Raw genomic sequence first — 20,132 nt, forward strand, 5'->3', positions numbered from 1 at the left:
CAGCTTCCTAACTACTCCAATTTAAAAGACGAAATTTATTAATTTGGAAGAAAATGCTCATTTCATAAGCATGCATTGTGCCAGGTGACAGGATAAAGACAAAAAGATAAACAAAAAAGCACACCTTTAGGGATTTAAACTCTTGCCTTAATTTCAGTACTGTAATGTCCTTAGCAACCTTGGCTGCAGTGAAATGTGTGGCTGGTATGAGCATCTGGTTTTTTTATAACTCTCTAAGTGAGCTGCCAAGATGAATTCTTTCCAAACCAGTGGATGCTGTACAGTGTAAGGACACATTTTTTTTAAATCAATATCTGAAACTAAATTTGAACTGAAAAAAAGATTTAATGGAAATAATTTCAGCTTTATTCTGCACTTCCAAATCGGAAAGCAATTTTTAATCAATCTATAAGGGTAGATACTATCAAGAATTTTACTACAAAAGAATTTTCACATACACGAGACCAAGGTTTCTGAACCTCGGCACTACCAGATCATTCCTGGTTGTGGGGGGCTGGCTTTCCCGTGCACTGTAGGATGTTAGTAGCATCCCTGGCCTCCACCCACTCTGTCTAGTTGTGACAAAAATGTCTTCAAATATTGGCAAATGTCCCCTGGGGGATAAAACTAACCCCAGTTGAGAACCACTGCACTAGATCCACAGCAAGATTATTCCAACATCAGATGTTTGCTTTCACGTGTCCCCCAGCTGCTTCACAAGAGCTGTCTGTTTCTTGTCCAGTTTGATTTGTCTATTCCTGTATCTCCTGACCCATCTGGCAGACAAGTCATGATGCTAAGTATGTGATATCAGAGCTAGCTCCTGGGCATCGGCCCACACCCGCACCAACAGGGTGAGCGTCTCAGAGCAGAGGAAAGGGGAATGTAAGCAGAAAGCCTGCATTGTAGTCATGGGCGCCGTCATGAATTAAAGTCATGCAGGACACAATTCCCAAAGACAGAGCAGGACAAAGAGCCTTTGTTGCTAAGCTGAAGATCCACATGAAGTCTCCCTTGTAGAAATAGCCTGCAGGCTCATCCTTGACTCAGCTGCTAAAAGTGCTTTCACAGGACAATGCACACAATCTGAACTTCCCAGCATGCAGACACAGGGGGCAATTCAGAGGAAAACTAGTACCTTGTCAAGAAGAGAGAAAGCCAAACACTGATGTTTACTTCTCCCCTCTAAGCTGATTTACCCACAAACAGATTCTGAAAACTACTTGTCGCTAGTCTCTTATCATCCAGCTGGTGATCTATAGGAGCATATCACTTAATACAGTGGCAAAGAAGAAATGTTTTTCATTAATAAAAAAGTAAAAATTTACTGGAGTTTCAGGCTATTTTAAATTTGACCATACTTTCCCATAAAAAGACCATGAAATAAGGGTCCAAAAAAATAAATCATCTATTCCTCTCTCACACAGGATTTATCAACATATACTTACCATCTAGGACTTCTTCAGAAAACCCCGTTTTCTCAAAATCACTGGTATTCTGATTGTACAAACCAAACAGAAGATAATTTGCCAGCTCTCTGCAGCCTTCATTGTACCTACTATCGATTCCTGCAAGACAAGAAGGCTCTGATCAGCTGTACTGCACTATGGGGAACAGATTGAGCCCCAACAGTTTGCTCCTGCTCAGCAAAACCCTGATGGTTAAGTATAAAAGGCAACAGCTCAGACCAGTTTTGTACCAGAAACCAAATTAAGCAACTCTCTGTGAAAGAAGCAGGACTCAGCATCAAGTACCCTTAATTGGATTCATAGATCCATATAGTTGAGACAGTCAAAGAGTATAGATTATTGAAACTGTTAACTGCCAAAAACCAATTCTTGAGGATTGAAGGAACCAGAAAATATAATGCAAATCCTATCATGGCTGGTTAAAGATGTTGGAATATTTTCAGTTGGAATAGGAATAGTTGTCAGAAAAATATTCACTTCTTAAAGAGACCTTTCCCAAATCATGTGGGATCAAACAAAGGAGGATTAAGATACTTTGAAATGAAATCAAAGAAGTAAAGTAGAGGACAAGAGCCTGGAACCACAGACACCCATCATTTCACAAATATTTATCAGGCCCGAGGCCTAGCCCTGTGTGGATGCTGGGAGGTGTGGTGAAGCATGCCTACGAATGGTCCTCACGAAGCTTGCAGTCCAAGGGGGCTGGCTCAAAGACAAATGAGAAGGAAATGAAACAATACTGCCTTCACTACTGCCTTTCAATGCCACACACATATACACTACCTGGTTCCTGGGTATCTGTGAAGGCCCAGAGCTATGGCTCTGGGCAAGAGGGACACGTCAAAGGCAGAAGGCAGCTATCGTGTGAGGCTAAGACGAAGGAGTTGGGCAGGAGGAGCTCTAAGAATGGGAATATGGCTGGAGCCTGGGAAACGGACTACCATGGTCATTCAGGTTAGAGGGGCTTTGGGACTCCATCCTTGTCAGGGGGCTTCCAATGGGGAGGACGCCTTTCTTAGCTGAGATAAAAGCAGCTCAGCCCAGCTCTTTCCCATCCAACACCTGGCGAAGGGAGAGGTGAAAAACCCAAAAGCAGGAATGGCCTGGCCTCCATAAGGCCAAAAGTTGAAAGGGCTATGCAGTTCAAAACAACCAGTGGCCTGGGCAGGCCTTGCCTTAGCATGTCCCCTACTAAGGGTTCCAGCTACATAGATTGCCACATAAACTGCTAACATTAAAAAGACTGACCATGTAAAATTAAAGGCAAAAGAAACTCTATGTAAACACTGTGTTCTAGTTGATAAAGTTGTTTCCCGTAGGATTATTATGGGGTAACAAATCCGACACTACTACACATGTATACTGGAATTAACCAAGTAAAGGATGGTATGCGGTAGGCGCCACGTTTATAGATGGTGGAGGGGGCACTTATAGATAAGCAAGAGGAGGAAGCCAGAATGATCCATATGGTAATGGGTTAGAGCTGGAGACGTTAATATGAATTCATGCTCAGCTTAATATAGATAGAGATGTGTGCATGTATATATACCAGTTAATGTACACAAATATATTCCGTCACTCTGTCAGCTGAGAGGGCAGAGGAGCAATGACACCCCAGCGATAAGCACATTCAGGGCCCAGATCCGTGTTTCTAATACTACTCTCCAATAGGAGCAACCAGGGTTCCTTAGAGAAAATGCTGATTTTTGGACTGGAACAGGAAATATGCACAATAAGCCTAGGGCACCTTATAGTGCCAGAGAGTACAGAAGTGCTAAACAAACTAAAAATCTTTGATGGGGATATATCAAGGTAGAGACACAGGAGCCAATTGAAAGAGCTCCAAATGGCCAAAGCTGGAATAATTTGAATTAGTAGTGGATTATAACCCAAAGTATAAATGAAGTAGTGCTGGATTTTAACTCAAAGTAGAAAATAAATATATATGAGTCCATACTGATACAAACGATTGAATAAATAAATAGAGGAGAAGAGAAATATCTCTGATGCAAAAGAATTTCAAATAATTTATGTAGATAATCCCTACCTCCAGCTGATGGAGCATAACCCCCCATTTCTAAATATGGGCCGCAGAGCGACTTCCTTCCAAAGGAAGGACTTGTGAGGACAACACTTTACAGTACAGAACCTGAAACGCTATCTCAGCCAGGTGACCAAAGTCAATATAAACACTGAAAAGCCATGCTGATAGTATGTAACCTTGGTATCATGTGATGACAAGAGCATGTTACTTCACTGGTCTTCTACCCCAAAACCCATAACCCCAGTCTAATCATGAGAAAAACATTTTAAAATCCCCAACAGAGGCTCCTGGGGATCTACCCCAAAAATCTGAAAAATTTATCCGTAAAAATATATGTGCTCCAATGTTCATTGCAGCTTTATTTACAGTGGCCAACACATGGAAACAACCAAAGAGTCCTTCGATAGATGATTAAATAAGGAAGATGTGTTATATATACACAATGGAATACTAGTCTGCCATAAGAAAAGATGACATAGTGCCATTTGCGACAACATGGATGAATCTTGAGAGTATGATGCTAAGCAAAATAAGACAGAAAAAGTCGAGAACCATATGATTTCACTGATATGTGGTATATAAAACTGAAAACAACAAAGAGCAAGACAAACAAATGAAGAAACAAAAACGCATAGACACAGACAATAATTTAGTGGTTACCAGAGGGTGGGGGGGAGGGAGGTGGTAGATGAGGGTAAAAGGGATCAAATATATGGTGATGGAAGGAGAACTGACTCTGGGTGGTAAACACACAACGTGATATATAGATGCTGCATTAGAGAATTGTAAACCTGAAACTTACGTAAGTTTACTAACAATTGTCACCCCAATAAACTTTAATTAAAAAAAAACAACAAACCAATCGAGGGACATGCTACAAAATACTGGGCTAGCACTCTTCAAAACAGTCGAGGTCATCAAAAACAAGGAAAGTCTGAAAACTGTAACAGTCAAGAGGAGTCTAAGAAGATGACAACTAAATGTCTCCTCACTGATTTCTTGCTTCAGTTTCACATAAAGTTTTTTGTTCTGAAGGGTTATTAACTTTTTACCTCCATCTTCACACCCAACCTCAAACCCATCAATTTCTTTAACATGTGTTTTCATTAAAAAAATACACACATTTTGGTCTTGTGATAGTCTCGTAAGTTGAGCCTTTCTCAATTCTTTAGTATTCCCAATTGTGTTAAAAAAAGATATAGTTGCCAATGTTATCTCTGGAGAGTGGGACTTCATATCTGGGACAGTTAGGAAGCTGTGTTCATAATTATTCACGTATTGTCTTAATTTTTAAATCATGATATATTTTCATAACAAACAATTTTAAAGAATAGATGCCCAATTCTGCCACTCTATGGCCCTGAGCAAGTCTGCTTCATCTCCCAGAATCTCAATTTCCTCCTTAATAAAAAAGGGACAACCCTTGCAAGGCTGCTGCGAGACAATACGTACAAAGTGCCTGCTCTGTGGTAGGGGCTCCCTATCTTACAGATCTCTCACTCAACCTCATTAAAACAGCACCCAATTTCAGGGGAACAAGAGCTGGGGACGCTGTTTCACAGCTTATCTCACAGGTACTATTATCAATACCTACCTGTGAACAGATGCCGAGTTGCCCCAGCCCCGGCCCCACCTGTTAGAAGCACTGACCTAGGATGCAGAGGATCCCGTCAGGTCGAGACTTGCTGCTCTGGGTCAGGATGCTCTGAACCTGGCGGAGTCGGCTACAGCTGCAACAAGAACAGAAATCAGCTCGCTGAATACCAGTACATAAAGGTGTGACGGAGAGGAAGGACTGATGGGATGGAAACTGGTCCTTGTCTGGTTTTGATATCAGAACCCCAAAATGAGTTGTCCAGTGTTCCCCTTTCTTCTATTTTTTGGAAGTGATTATGCAGAATTGGGCTGAAGACTAAGTCTGAACTGCTGATTACAAACTAGATGGTCAGTGGCTCCCTGGCTCAATAGAGGATGGAGCCAAAGTCCCTCTCGTACTCGGTGCAGGACAGTACTGGGACTCAGCAGCTCAGTGGAAAGAACCTCCAATGACCTCTCATTTTTGAAGATTATCAAAGAAGAATTTCCACCTCACTGACTTGCCCTAACTGTGGTCCTCACCAGTCTGTTAAAAACAAAAATCAAAATCAAACAGATAAAAACCAAAAAACCCGGTCTAAGACCTAAGGAAGCTCGGATTTGTCATTACATGCTACAGTATTCAAAACAGGGTGGTAGTGGCATTAAGACATAGAACAAACAATGGAATAGAATAAAGAGCCCAGAAATAAACTCCTTTTGTGACTGGCTTATTTCACTTACTACAATGTTCTTATGGTCAAATGATTTTTGACAAGGGTACCAAAATCATTCATTCTGAGAAAGGTCAGTTTTTTCAATAAACAGTTTTGGAAAAACTGTATATCCACATGCAAAAGAATGAATTTGGACCCTTACCTTACACCATATACAAAATTTAATTTAAAACGAAGACCTAAATATAAACCTAAAACCATAAACCTTGTCGAAGGAAAAATATGTGAAAAGCTCCATGACATTGGATTTCGCAATGATTTCTTGCTATGACACCAAAAGCACAGACAAGAGAAAAATTTATAAATTAGACTTCATCAAAATTAAGAACTTTTTATCCAAGGATGCAATTAACAGAATAAAAAGGCAACCCACAGAATGGGAGAAAATATTTGCAAATGATGTATCTTATAAGCAGTTAATATCCAGAATACATAAAGAACTCCTAAAACTTAACAGAAACAAAACAAAAAAAACCCCAATTCAAAATGGGCAAAAGACTTGAACAGACATTTCTTCTCTAAAGAAGATAAATAAATGGCCAATAAGCACATGAAAACATTCTCAACATCACTAATCATTAGGGCAATGCAAATCAAAACCTCAAAGAGACACTACTCGCACACAAATTAGGATGACTACTATTAAAAAACAACACAGAAAATAACAAGTGTTAGCAAGGATAGGGAGAAACTGGAACCTTTGTGCATTGCTGGTGAGAATGTAGAAAAGTGCTTCCACTGTGGAAAACAGTGTGGAGGTTCCTCAAAAAATTAAAAATATGATCCAGCAATTCCACTTCAATACCCAAAAGAATTGAAAGCAAGGATTCGAAGAGATATCTGTACGCCCATGTTCATAGCAGCATTATTTCAAATGGTAGAAGCAATGGTGGGGTCTACTGATAGATGAATAAATAAAACTGTGGGATACACATACAATGGAACATTATTGGAATCTTAAAAGAGGACAGAAATGTAAATACATGTAAACATGGATGAACCTTGAGGACATTACAGTAAGTGAAATAAGCCAGTCACAAGAGGACAAATATTGTACAATTCCATTTTTATGAGGTATCTAGAATAGTCAAATTCATAGAAAGAAAAAGTAGAATGGTGGTGGGCAGGGGAAGGGGAAAGAAGAGGGAGTTACTGTTTAATAGGTACAGTGTCATTTTTGCAAGATGAAAAGAATTCTGTGGATGGATAACGATAACTGTAGCACAACAATGAGAATGTACCTAATGCCACTAAATTGTATACTTAAAAATGGTTAAGATAGTAAATTTTATGTGTATTTTACCAGAATTTTTTTAAAAATTTAAGTTAAAAAAATTCAATGTCATGTAAAAGAAAAAGAACAAAGGAGAACTCTCCCAATGTAAGAGATTAAAAAACAATAAAATAATGCAATGTACAAAATATAGTATGATTAATAAAAACGGGGGAAAATCCATGAGCTATCTGGGAAATTTGAATATGGACTGGGTATTTGCTGATAGTAAAGAATTACTGTTAATTTTCTTAGGAGACATAATCTTATTGCAGTTATACAGTAAAATACCCTTTTTCTTAGCAGATGCATGAGGAATGACTTAAGAAAGAAGTGTCATGATATCTGCAACTTGAAAAAGGTTTAACAGAAAAAAAGAAGAAAGAATAAAGATAATGCACACATGGCAAAATGTTAAAAACTGTTGAATCTAAGTGGTGGGTATAACAAGTATTCATTCTTCTCATCTTTTCTGTATTGCTTGAACATTTTCATAATAATCTGGGACTGGAGGTAAGGGGGACATGTGGAATAACAGGGTTTTAGAAACGGCAGAATAGTAACTGCAAGACAATCAAGATTAGAGTAAGAAAACTTCTTTCTCTGAGAAATGGTTGACTGTCCCTCCCGATTTTTTCATGTTATTAACATAAGATGGACCTTGCAATCATTTCCTACACTAGAAATACTTCACCAAGTTAGTCCTTTGGCCCATTTCCCAACCCATCTGGAAAGGAGGCTGACTGCCAAGGTTACCAAGAACAGTTTGGTTTTCAAACTTACAAGCAGCCAGTGACAAAAAGCATAAATAGGTCATGTGACCAAGACACAAACAACTACCCCAGTACTGCTGTGGAAAGCCAAGACAATACTGAACACAGAAGCAAAAAGAGTTTCTTTTGCACAAGCGTCCTGGCCAAATAAAGTGGAAGTATATACAATGTAGAAAGACCTCCCTCTTCCTAGAGTAAAACAGTATCCTAACTAGTATCTCTTATTTTCTTGTCAAACTAAATATAGCTCTCCTTTTCCTTTGGACATTTTCTTGCTTTCCAAATTTAATTTTTTTTTAATTTCAAATTTCCAATCTCTTTGGTAAAATGTTCACCAAATTTAATTTTTAATCATATATAGCCTATCATTTGTTACTGAATCATTAAACTTGACACTTACTAATATATTTGCCTATTAAAAAGAAAAGACCTGGTGGGATAGCCAGATAGTGGATTAGAGCTCAGCTCTTAACAACAAGGTTGCCGGTTGGATTCCCACATGGGCCAGTGAACTGCACCCTCCACAACTTAATTGAAAACAACAGCATGAGCTTGGAGCTGAGCCGAGGGTGGACAGTTGGCAGGCTCAGTGGTTGGAGCACGGTGCTTGGTGCTCGTAACACCAAGGTCACCGGTTCAATTCCCACATGGACCAGTGAGCTGCGCCCTCCACAACTAGAGTTAAAAAAACAAAAAGACTTGATATGGAGCTGATGGATCCTGGAAAAACACATGGTCCCCCAATTAAATAAATAAATAAATAAAATAAAGACCCTAGTAAGTACATGTATAGAAAACAACAATCACCCATATTCACACATCCAGAATTAATCATCATTAACATTTTGGTACATTTGCTTTAATCTAAGCTAATGCCTTTTTCAATTATGTACATGAAATACTAATTTATTATCCTTTTTTGATGAAAAAATGGAATATTACATATAAAACTAAAGTCTTCATTGTTCCTCACCCCTAGAGGTCACCGTTATGAGTTTGTTGTGTATTCTTCCAGACTTGTTTTTCAACAGAAACTTTCACACACAACAGCAAGCTCAGCAATTGTACTGCCCTTTAGCTTCCAGGTCTCCCTGAGCACAGCTGGCACGTCCTGGGTGGACGGCCTTGTCACCCGTGACTTTTACAAAGTTCCTCCATCAGGATACCGGTAGACCCAGCAGACCCAATGATGCAGTGTATGTTATATACGCTACTTGTATACTATATTTTTAACTTTCCTTGTATTCAGACTCAGAATCTAGGCAGATGAAAAGATGAACACACCAAGACCTAAACAGAAGCAGTTTGCCCACGATCACAAGGCTGAGTAAAGATTAACAGCAGCAAACCTGAGCGACCAAGTACCCTGAGTCTGAACTTTTTCTTTCTGATACACCTCACTGATTTCTTGACAATGAAGTTAGCCACGATATTTTTAAATTCTAAACAATCATTTCTGTTCCTCCCACCTTTTGGATTTATATGTAATAGTTCACTGTTCACTTCTTTTACAACAATTACTGTATACACAGCCAAGTATATTTTCTTATTTGTTTGTATTTAATTATCCTGGTTCTCTGGAAATTAAGAAAAAGATTGAAAATTTTATTTTTGCTTGTTTTTCCTCCATAATTTATGCTAACCGTTTGATTTTCAAAATTCAATAATTAAAACACGAATATATTCTCCTTATATTCTATACACTCCGTTTTGAATGTTTTATAAAGTGAATTCTCATACCAATCTGATTCACCACAGAAAAAGGCTATGAACCATTTAGTGTGAATCTCTCAGTAATATACAGTTAGGGCGAGTTTTTTGGGGGGGTTGTTCATACATAACATCATAATCAGGAAGCATGTAACTAACTGTTCTGCAACATGCTCTTTTCACTTAACATTATACGTACCTGAAGATCTTTCCAAATTAGTACGTGGAACTCAATCTCATTTTAAAAACTGCTATACTGTATTCTTTTCTTTTTATTTAACCAGGCACTATATTGAACATTCAGGATTTTTATCATTTTGCAATAAGAAACAATGCTTCAACGGGCAACCTATATATCCACCTCTGGCGCCAAGTACAAACGTTTCTGGAAGGTAGAGACCTAAAAGTAGCATTACCAGGTTAAGAATTATCTGCATTTTAAATTTTGATAGGTCTTGACAAATTCTTTTCTGAAAACATTCACCTACAATTTCCCAGAGTACGTGTTTCTCCACAATTTTCTGAACCATGAAAAGTGTGTTAATGTTAATCTAAATCAGAGGTGTCCAAACTTTTTTCAACGGTTTTCACCAAGGGCCATATGCGGTAAAATATACAAACAGCCGGGCCACTCACTCGAGGTGAAGTACGTATTGCCTCACCTGGTTTATTTAAGTAAACTAAGTATATTTTTGGAATTTGCTGTGGGCCAATTAACAATGGATCGTGGCCCACAGTTGGCCCGCAGGCCTCAGTTTGGACACCCCTGATCTAAATGGTCAGAATTTTCATTGTTATCATTTATGTATATAATTTCCCTAATCACTAGGGAGGTTGTCAAATGTTTATTGATCATTGATATTTCTTTTCCCATGAATACATATTCATCTTTTTTGCCCATTTCATATTTGGTCATTTGAGGGTTTTTCTGTATAATTTATACATTCCATCATATTTTAAGTAATTTTGGCCATATGTTGCAAATATTTTCTTAAAACTTCTAGACTTTGTTTACAGTATCTTTTTCAGGCATAAATTTAAGTTTTATAGTATTAAATCTACCTTTACTTTTTTTTTTTTTTTTTTTTAGGGAGGGTGCAGCTCACAGTGGCCCATGCGGGATTGAACCAGCAACCTTGGTGTTATCAGCACTGCGCTCTAACCAACTGAGCTAACCGGCCATCCCTGTCTATCTTTACTTTTAATTTTTAAGCTTAGGGTTTTTCCTGTCTTCCTTTTGTATCTTTCCCACTCAGTATTATTATAAATAAAAATAAAATGCTAATTATTTCATTTTAATTTTATGTGATGTGTATTTTACACATTTAGTCCTTTGCTCTTCTGGAACTTTTTACCTTTGTGAAGCAGGAATCTAACTGTATTTTCCCTCCCAAAATATAAATGATTGTCCAAGACCATATATTAATCCTTTTAATCCTCCGATGTGGAATGCCACTTTTAGCATATGCTAAATTGCCATATATAGCTGGATCTATTGTTTTTATCTTTTATCTTTTTGTTTTTAATTGGGGAAGGAGTACAGGACTTTATTGGGGAACTGTGTACTTCCAGGACCTTTTTCCAAGTCAAGTTGTTGTCCTTTCAATCTTAGTTGTGGAGGGTGCCATTCAGCTTCAAGTTGTTGTCCTTTCCGTCTTAGTTGTGGAGGGCACAGCTCAGCTCCAGGTCCAGATGCTGTTGCTAGTTGCAGGGGGCGCTGCCCACCATCCCTTGAGGGACTCGAGGAATTGAACCGGCAACCTTGTAGTTGAGAGCCCACTGGCCCATGTGAGAATCGAACCGGCAGCCTTTGGAGTTAGAAGCCCGGAGCTCCAACCGCCTGAGCCACCGGGCTGGCCCCTGTTTTTATCTTTATTTGATACATTTATCTATTCTCACAGAAATAGTACACTTAAAAAATAATCAGAGCTTTAAGGTATTAATGTTATCTCTTGAGCTTCTGGTAGATGGACTATTTTTAATATTAATATCTGATAGGGCAGTCCTTCTATCATTGTTTCAAAGATCCCATGGCTTTTACTGAACATTTTCTCTTTAGGATGAAGTGTAAAATCAGTTTGTTGAGTTCCATAAAAATTCCAGTCGAGACTCTGTATTATGATCATATTGAATGTGGACAGTACCGAGCTCCCCACTCAGGAACATGTCTCTCCATTCATTTCTTTCTGTCTATACCCTTCTGTCAAATTTTATATTTTTATTTACATAGGTCTTACACTTTCCTTATTAGGTTAGTCATAGGTATTTTGCAGTTTTTGTTCCCATTTTGAATGTCATCTTAAGTCCATTACATTTTTCAAACAACTTGCTAAACTCTTACCAGTTCTAATAGTTTTGTCTATTGCCAGAGTTTTCCAAGTAGTAAATCATAGCATTTTTATCTCTGCCTTTTCGATATTTACAGCTTTAATTCCAACTCATTAATTCATCAAATTTTAACTGAGCACTTACTATGTGCCAGGTACTATTTGTTCAGAGCACTGGGGATTTAACAATGAACAAATGGGCAAAATCCTTGGGACAAAAAAATCCCAGAACTTACATTTTAATTGGGGGATGGTGGCCAAGGTAGAAAAGGAGAGACATATCAAAATAATTTGCTATGTGGTGATACATGGGGGGCTTTGAGTCCTAAGAGGAGGGTGGATTGCTGTTTTAAACAGATCAGGAAGGGCGTCACCAAGAGGACATTTGCATAAATACCTACAGGGAAGTGCAAGAGCAAGCTACACAGCAAATGCAAAGGCCTTGAAGTAGGGGTCCCCTAAAACCTGTGTGGCTGGAGCAGATTAAGTGAGGGAGACAGTAGTAGGCGATGAAGAGAAGGGGGGAGGGACCAGATTAGTAGTCTCATAGCTGACGATCTGAGCTTTTACCTGGAGTGTTTTGAAAAAAGGGATGACTTATATGAGATGACTTACATTTTAATAAGATGATTCTATCTGCTCTACTGAAAACAGACCGAAGGGGGACCAGAGTTGAACCTGGGAGACCAATTCAGAGTCTACTGCAATAATACAGGCAACAGATGAGAGTTTTTTGGCTTATCTTATTAGCTGAAACCTTATTATTTTAGCTGGTTTAAATCAGGAATGAATGTTACATTTTAAGAACATTTTTGGGGGTCATCTAATAGTCTGTTAATTTCATTAATAAATTTCCTAATGATGAATAATTCTTGCATTTCTGGGACAAATTCTACTTGTATATGAAGCTGTTTTTACCATACTCCTAGATTCAACGTGTTAATTATTTTATTTAGGGTTTTTGCATTTGTAGTTCTTCTTCGTGCTCTCCTAGTCAAATACCAGGATTATGTCATCCTCAGAGAATGAGTAGGAAAGCTTTCTGAGGTACAGACATACCTTGTTTTATTGCACTTCACTTTATGGCGCTTCACAGATGTTGTGTTTTGAAGGCAAGACCCTCCACCAGCAAAACGATCATGACTCACTTTATTGCGATACTCGCTATTGTGGTAGTCTGCAACCAAATCCGCAATATTTCTGAGATACACCTGAATATACTTTATTCGGCATGCTTTCCATCTCTCTGTCTGCTGCTAATATACACTGTGTCCCTTCTCAGCCACAGCATCCAATCATGACTTACCCAGGAGCAAGCCAGGCCCACTGGAGTTCTTTCCAGGATTTCCTGTTTTAGAGATTCAAGACAAATGGCCTGTAGGGTCACAGCGCAGGAAGAATCCAGTTTTGAGGCTGTATGAATAAAAGTAACTATTCTGATAGCAGAGTCTTCGTTCTAATCCCTGAGGCCCTAATTTTGCAGCTCTTCCTACACGTCTATCTCCCCACTATTCCTTCCAGCCGAGTAAGCCAATACATTCTGCCCTTTTTTAATTTAAATCCTTTGAATTGGGTTTCTGTCACTTGGAACAGAAAGCATTCTTAATACATAATCAATCCCAGGAAATGTTTAGGATTGAAGTATACTGATGTCTACAGCTTACTTTGAAAAGCATCAAAATATAGGCTGGATCAATGGACGACAGATGGATGGATGTATAATAAGGCAACTATATTAAGCATAGAATCTAGGTATGAATATACATGAATGTTCACTGAACAATTCTTTCAAATTTTCTGTAATTATGAATATTTTCATAACATAATACTGGGGGAGGGGCGGGAAATCAACCGCAGGAGCAACACAAGCCATCATAGCCTTAATTTGGACTTCAGGTACTCATTACAAGAAGCTCCTGTCGGACTACTCAGGCTTTCAGAAACCTGGCCTGCATTAAAATGGCTGGTATTTACTCCCCTTGCAAAACTAGAAATTTGAAAGAAAAGCAAGAAGGCAGGACACGTGACAAGGCAAATACATGTTATTTCTCACTGATATCTTTGCTGGAGCAACTTGCAATGGAAAAAGCAAAGCCAACGTTACTACTGTCATGGCCAACACATGGTTAACCACTGGTCACAAAGTGACTCAAACTGAGGGCGCACACAGGTATAACTGAGAAACGTGTTGTTGTCACTTAACTAGTCAATGACTTTAATTTTCTCCCCGTACTTTCATGTAGCCATTAGTAATCCTAAACAATATAACTTCCATTTCTGTGGTACAGACGAAGTTGCCTAATTCATATGCATTCTCTCCCTTTTTTTCACTGATAGTACCCTAATTTTATTTGGGGCAATAGGCCCAGCGCCTTTGCTGCTAGAGGTCACCAATGAGACACGCAGAAGCCATACCAGGTGGAAGCTACTGAGGAAGCTCTCTGAAGGGAAGGAACTGACTCAACCAGGAGCTGTCTGCTCTCTTTCCCTTTCCTGCCTGACAGACAAGGTAGCTGGAGGTCCTACAGCCATCTTGTGACCATAAGGCTATGGAGAAAATGAAATCCATATGTTCAGGATAGCACAATACAAACACAGAAGAGGCCTAGTTCCCCGATGACTTTATACCAGGACTCGCCTGCCCTCCTCTAGACAGACATCTTTTGCAAGAGAGCATACACCCCAAAGTTAAGTCATTATTGTTAAGTGTCTTTTACCATCCGCCAAATGTAGTTCCTGATAGGCCACCTTATCTAAAATGGTTAAAACTCATGCCCAATTGCAATTCATGCCTACACATATTTCACAAATTGGGGTATATAAGACACTCTACAAAGAAAGTTCCAGAACTTCAGGAAATGCTAACCACCACAAACAGAAAATGCTATTTGGAAGTCTGTTAACTATATTCTAGTATAGCGTCTTATTTTCCATTTTCTTCCTTTCCTCTAGCTTCTCTGAACATTTCCTCACACAATCTGCTCTTTGTAAAGTCAGTTTCACAAAAAGCATACACAATTACTTTCCCTCACTTCTTTGACTATTAAAAGCATGCCAAACCTAAATGCAATGTGGAATCCTGGATTGGATTTTGGAATAGAAAAAGGATATTAGTGGAAAAACCAGTGAAATCCAAATAAAGTCTGGAGTGCTAAACTCCAAGTAAACAAAGTTTATTAAGTAAACTAAAGTAATGTACCAATATCAAGTCCTTAGTTTTGACAAATGCACCATGGTGAAATGTAAGATATTAACTTGAAAGGAAACTGGGTGAAGGCTACATAGGAACACTGTATCATATTTGCAACTCATCTACAAATCTAAAATTATTTTAAAATAGAAGTTGGAAACACAAAACATGCCAAGAGAGCTGACTTTTCCTCAAAATAGGTCTCCAAATCACATATAACAGTTTTAAATACCCAAGTTGCAAACGGCTTTTTCTACTTTTTTTTTTTTAATTTCAGAGCAAAAAACAAAACAAAAAACCCCCCAAATAATTTAAGCTGTGTTAACTCTTGAGGGCTTCTGCATCTCACGCCCCCTCTCAAAAAATTAGAACATCAGAGAAGAGGCCAAGAGCTAGGCAACCTGTCAACATATCGTGAACGATTAATGCCACAAATACTCACTAAATAAGAGTCCTCAGTATGCGGTCATCCCAGACAGGAGTGAAAAGTCAGATACTTAGACCCCTAGGCCAGAAATAAGGCCAGAAAAGCTTAACTAAGCAATCTCTTTTTCCTCCTACAGGTACCATACCAACCCTCCCTGGCCAGCATCTAAACAAGTGCACTGGACATGAAACTTCACATATGTCCCAGACCTACCAGGTCATAGTCTTGCTTTGTGTTTTGACTTTTCTTAAGGCAGGGACCATCTGTATTACAACAGCAATATTACTTCTGCTGATCTGTAAAACCAAAAGAGAACCACGGGTATTGGCAACGGGCCAATACACATCACCTGCGGGAGACAACCTGCCTCTAGGAGGCTTTATTTAAGTGATCTCTGCAGGACATCACTATGGTGAACCCCCTTCTCACCTTCTAGTTCACAACTGTGATTCTTCATTCTCTGAACACCCATGAAATTTAACATAGCCCACAGCCTCATCTGAAATTATTCTCTATTAATTCAATAAATATTTTACGGCAAGCAGTATGTCATAATGGCTATTAACAGCAGTTCATATTTAGTTAAGTGCTGACTATGTGCCCGACAATGATCTAAGCACTAGGGCAAGACCTGTGGGAAATGGCAGTGAAAAATGGTCCCGGCTCTTTGGTAATTTCCAGGGGTAGCAAAGAAGGTCCTTCCTTATGAGTCTCTTAAAAAAGTATAGAGGAACCACAGCATAGGCGCTCCTTAATCAGGCTGTTTTGCTACAGCACATTCTCCAGTGGTTTCTCAATAAAAGGTGTATAGGAAGTCACACTTAGACCTTGCATGTGTGAAATACCTTTATCCTTCTCTCACACCTGCCTGAGAGTCTGGTTAGATACAGAATTCTGCGTGGGAATCTATCTTCCTTCAGAAGGCACTGCTTGCTCCATTATCTTCTAGTTTCCAATCTTGCTACAATCCTATGATTCCTGACCCTATCTGTGTGATTTGTAGATATTTTGTCTTTATAGTGCTCAAAATTTTCCTGATACCCTGCCTTGGAAGACATTGCTACACTTGTCTCTCTTCTACATGGGATATCTTAGGGCTTGGATGTTGGTCTCTTCTCCATCTCCATTTACTCTCTGGATCTCTATCTAGTCTCACAGCTTTAAATACAAATTTGGGAGTTGTCAGCGTATGGACGGTATTGCCAGTCCCAACCTCTCCTGAACTCCAGACTAATATAATATCCAACTGCCTATCCACCATCTCCACTTAGATATGTATTAGGCAACTCAAAGTGAACAAGGCCAAAATGGAACTCTATTTTCTCCACAAACCTGCTCTTATTCCAGTGTTCCCAAATCAGTAAATGCGAACTCCATTCTTCCAAACAGCTGAGCCCAAAATCGACTATGCCCTCTTACATTATTGTTCCTTCAGCCCTATTTCTTCCTCAGTACTTATTTCTCACCACTCTGTGTTACGATTTTTACTGTTTTTCTCCCTTTCCACTAACAAAGGAGCTCTTAAGAGGACAGGGGCCTTCCTTATATGTTTGAATCCACAACACTTAGCACAGTGTAAGTTGGACTATATAAAAAGGTAGTGAAATTTAAACTTAAAAAAAATCCTGAGCAGGATCAGATCCTTCTGGAGAAAAAGATTCTGAAGTAGGAAAGCATATTTCAGCTACTTCCACTGGTTCCTTAGTACAAGTCAGGATGGTTACTTGATAATAACTCCAAAACCTCAGTGGCTTGAAACAACAAAGGTTGTTGCTCACTCTCCATGTCAAGCATAGGTCACCTGGAAGCTTGCTCTGTCTGGGTCCCAGACTGATGGACCAGCTACCATCTGAAGCACCAACAGTCACCACATAAGAGGGAGAGAACGGTAACTTAACACCTCAGAAAATATACACATCATTCCTGCGCACATTTCACTGACCTAAAGCAACTCACAAGGTCATACCCAACTTCAAGTACAACTGTGCCATATGCCCAGGAGACAGAAACCAAAAATATTTGATGGACAGCACTAATGACTACCGTAGCCTTAAAAAGAAGCTTCTAGTTCTAAGCAACAAGATTCTAACACCTGATCTCTATTTCCCACTGCTAATGAACACCACTGCTAAACCAAACACTTGCAAAATACCACCCATGGGTCTTTAGGAATGTAACTTCACCAGTTAGGCCTGCCTCTTTCATCACTGAGGAGTCAGAGTGCAAGGAAGAAGCCAAGTATGGTGACAGAAAAGTGCTAAGCCCAAACCTGCTAGAAACGGTCAATGTCAAAAGTCAGGGAAAGGCTTGAATGGGTAAGAAAAGTATGTGGGGAAAGGAGGGGAAGCTTCACCAAATTTCTTTTACCAAAGGCACAATAAACAGCCAGTCCTTGGGGTTCCTTGCACTATCCCTTGTCTGAAGACTAACAAGTTAGTGTCACTCAAGCCACCTGACTGAAGATTCAGAATTTGAATATGATTAATCAAGTTAGCCAACATTTATCTTTTTAACATAAAAACACTACTTAAAAAAAGCTGCACACTGTCATGTTACTAGAAAGAGGGAAGAGAACAGTTATTTTAGAGATAGATTTTACTGGGAAGCTCTTTTTTCCCCTAAAAGTCTCAAAGACTCAAGATTCCTAAACTCAAGATGATCTGGGATGAACCCCAAGTCTACACAGAGCCTAGATTTAAAGGATGGCTGCTCCAAGTTCTAAAGTATTCTGTGCAGTTTCTATTCTTTACAAAGTTCAAATACTTTCTAACAGTGAAATTGGCTGCCAGAAATGTTAGGACGTTTGGATGGATTGGAGATGGTTACCACAAGCAGCTAAACACTTGGAACTATAAAGTCCACAAGGAATTCCACTGAAGGGCAGAGCAGGAATTCAGACAATGTCACCTGCCAAATGAGAAGCAAATTAGGAATCTCAAATGCAACCATGCCTCACCTCCTCCAACCTTTATTCATTCAACAAACATTCATTAGCTGCTGGAGTTGGGGAAGGAATGCCAGGAAGTAAGAGAGAAACAGGGTTCTAAGATTTAGTTCTTGCTCTCCATGAATTTGGTTTCATTAAAACAAAACAAAAACAAAAAACATACAATGCCTTAAGCCCCATAAGAAGGATATAGGAAAAGCTGTTCTAACAGAAGTTGACAATCTCCTTTCAACGGAATACCATATTTGCTTTGCTAAGTGGCTATAAGACAGAGAAAAAGCAAAGCAAAAACCCTTTTCTGGTTTAACGGCAGTTGAGCAGTACCAAAGCCCATTTCTTTCTCTCTCCCTCCCTCCCTCTCAATGGTCTCTGCCGAAACCCCTGTCATTCCAACCTCCACAATCCCCAAGCGGCCATACCAGCTACATCACAAACAATGCCCAGACTATCAAGGTCAGCCCCAAAGGCACAAGAAGCAGAAAACGAAAATGGATCTTCCTTTACTGAAAGGGGGCGGGGACCCTCCCCAAAATCACCCTCCCCACACCGAGGCACCCGGGGGCTCTGTCTCTAGGCTCAGGGGCCTGGGGTCCGCCGCTTTCTTTCCCCTACCCATCCGGTTAGTTTTCCCTCCTGCGTCCCTAATGACCTACAGCTGCTCCTAACCTGACCTCCCCATTGTGGAGTGAAGGTGCGTTGCGATGCAGGCTGGGGCAGGGGGGAAGTGAGAAATGAGCAATAGGGAACATGCTGTCAGTGTTCGTGTGCAGGTAGGGACGGGAGGGGGGTGCTCTGTAGGGATGGCTCTGTCAAGGGGAAAGGCTCTAGAGACCCACGATGGGGGGGGGGGGGCATTATAGATAAGCCGTTTCTAGGAAAACCCATTTGGAGGTTCTGTGCAGGGGAGCTATTGTGGGGGATTGATTATACGGCCGTTACTGGAGGCAATAATCTAGGGGGCTGGAAGTGAGCTCCCCATAGAGAAACCACTATGGAGATTCTCTACAGGGGAATCCTTCCTGGGGAGACATTCTATGGGGGGGATGTCACAGTAGGGGGTCTTCACAAGGGAGCCGTGGTGAGAATCTCTACACAGGGCGCCGTTCCTGGGAAAACGTTGCTCAGGCAGCCGTTTAGGGAAAAACCATCCGCAAGGAAGCCATGTCGGGCCACGCCCTGCGGCGGGAGGCGTCGCGGGACCCCAACAGCCCACAACCCCCGGCCCGACCGCCCGCCCCTCTGCAGCCTCGGCCCCGCGTACCTGACGGAGGGCGACCCGCGGCCGGGGCCGCCGGGGAACCGCGCGCGGGGCAGCCCCAGCCGGTGCGGAGGGTACACATCCATGGTGGCGGGCGCCGGGGATGAACCGTGCCGCTGCAAGGGTAGCACAGGCCCGTGGGGCGGCTACAGGGCCACTGCTGCCGGGCGCGGCGGCGGGGAGGGTCGGGTGGGCGGAGGGCGCGGCGCGCGGGGGCACGTCGGGGGCGGGGGCGGAGTCGGACGCGCGCAAGGAGCTAGGATGGGGGCGCCGTGACTGGCGGGGATGTGGGGAGGGGCGACGGACGCAGGGCCGCGCCCTCCTTCAGCTGCGTGGCGGCTGGGCAGAACACTGGGAGTGCCGGTCCTCCGGGCGAGGGCTAATCAGGCCGCCACTCTGCCC

General features: G+C 40.7%; 1 protein-coding gene across 2 annotated transcripts in view; it reads right to left on the reverse strand.

The window, feature by feature from the left end:
• Positions 1-19,907, reverse strand: part of DNAAF9 (dynein axonemal assembly factor 9) — a 119,034-nt gene extending 99,127 nt beyond the window's left edge. For both annotated transcript variants that reach the window (XM_033094545.1, XM_033094544.1), the window contains exons 1-3: positions 19,734-19,907; positions 5,164-5,243; positions 1,449-1,568 (exon numbers count right to left, since the gene is read on the reverse strand). In XM_033094545.1, coding sequence (XP_032950436.1) covers positions 1,449-1,568; positions 5,164-5,243; positions 19,734-19,816 — 283 coding nt within the window. In that variant the 5' untranslated portion in view covers positions 19,817-19,907. The remainder of the gene's footprint in view (positions 1-1,448; positions 1,569-5,163; positions 5,244-19,733) is intronic.
• Between the last annotated feature and the right edge of the window lie 225 nt (positions 19,908-20,132).

This window comes from Rhinolophus ferrumequinum, chromosome 23, assembly GCF_004115265.2.
Source record: "Rhinolophus ferrumequinum isolate MPI-CBG mRhiFer1 chromosome 23, mRhiFer1_v1.p, whole genome shotgun sequence".
In the NCBI taxonomy this organism is placed as follows: domain Eukaryota; kingdom Metazoa; phylum Chordata; class Mammalia; order Chiroptera; family Rhinolophidae; genus Rhinolophus; species Rhinolophus ferrumequinum.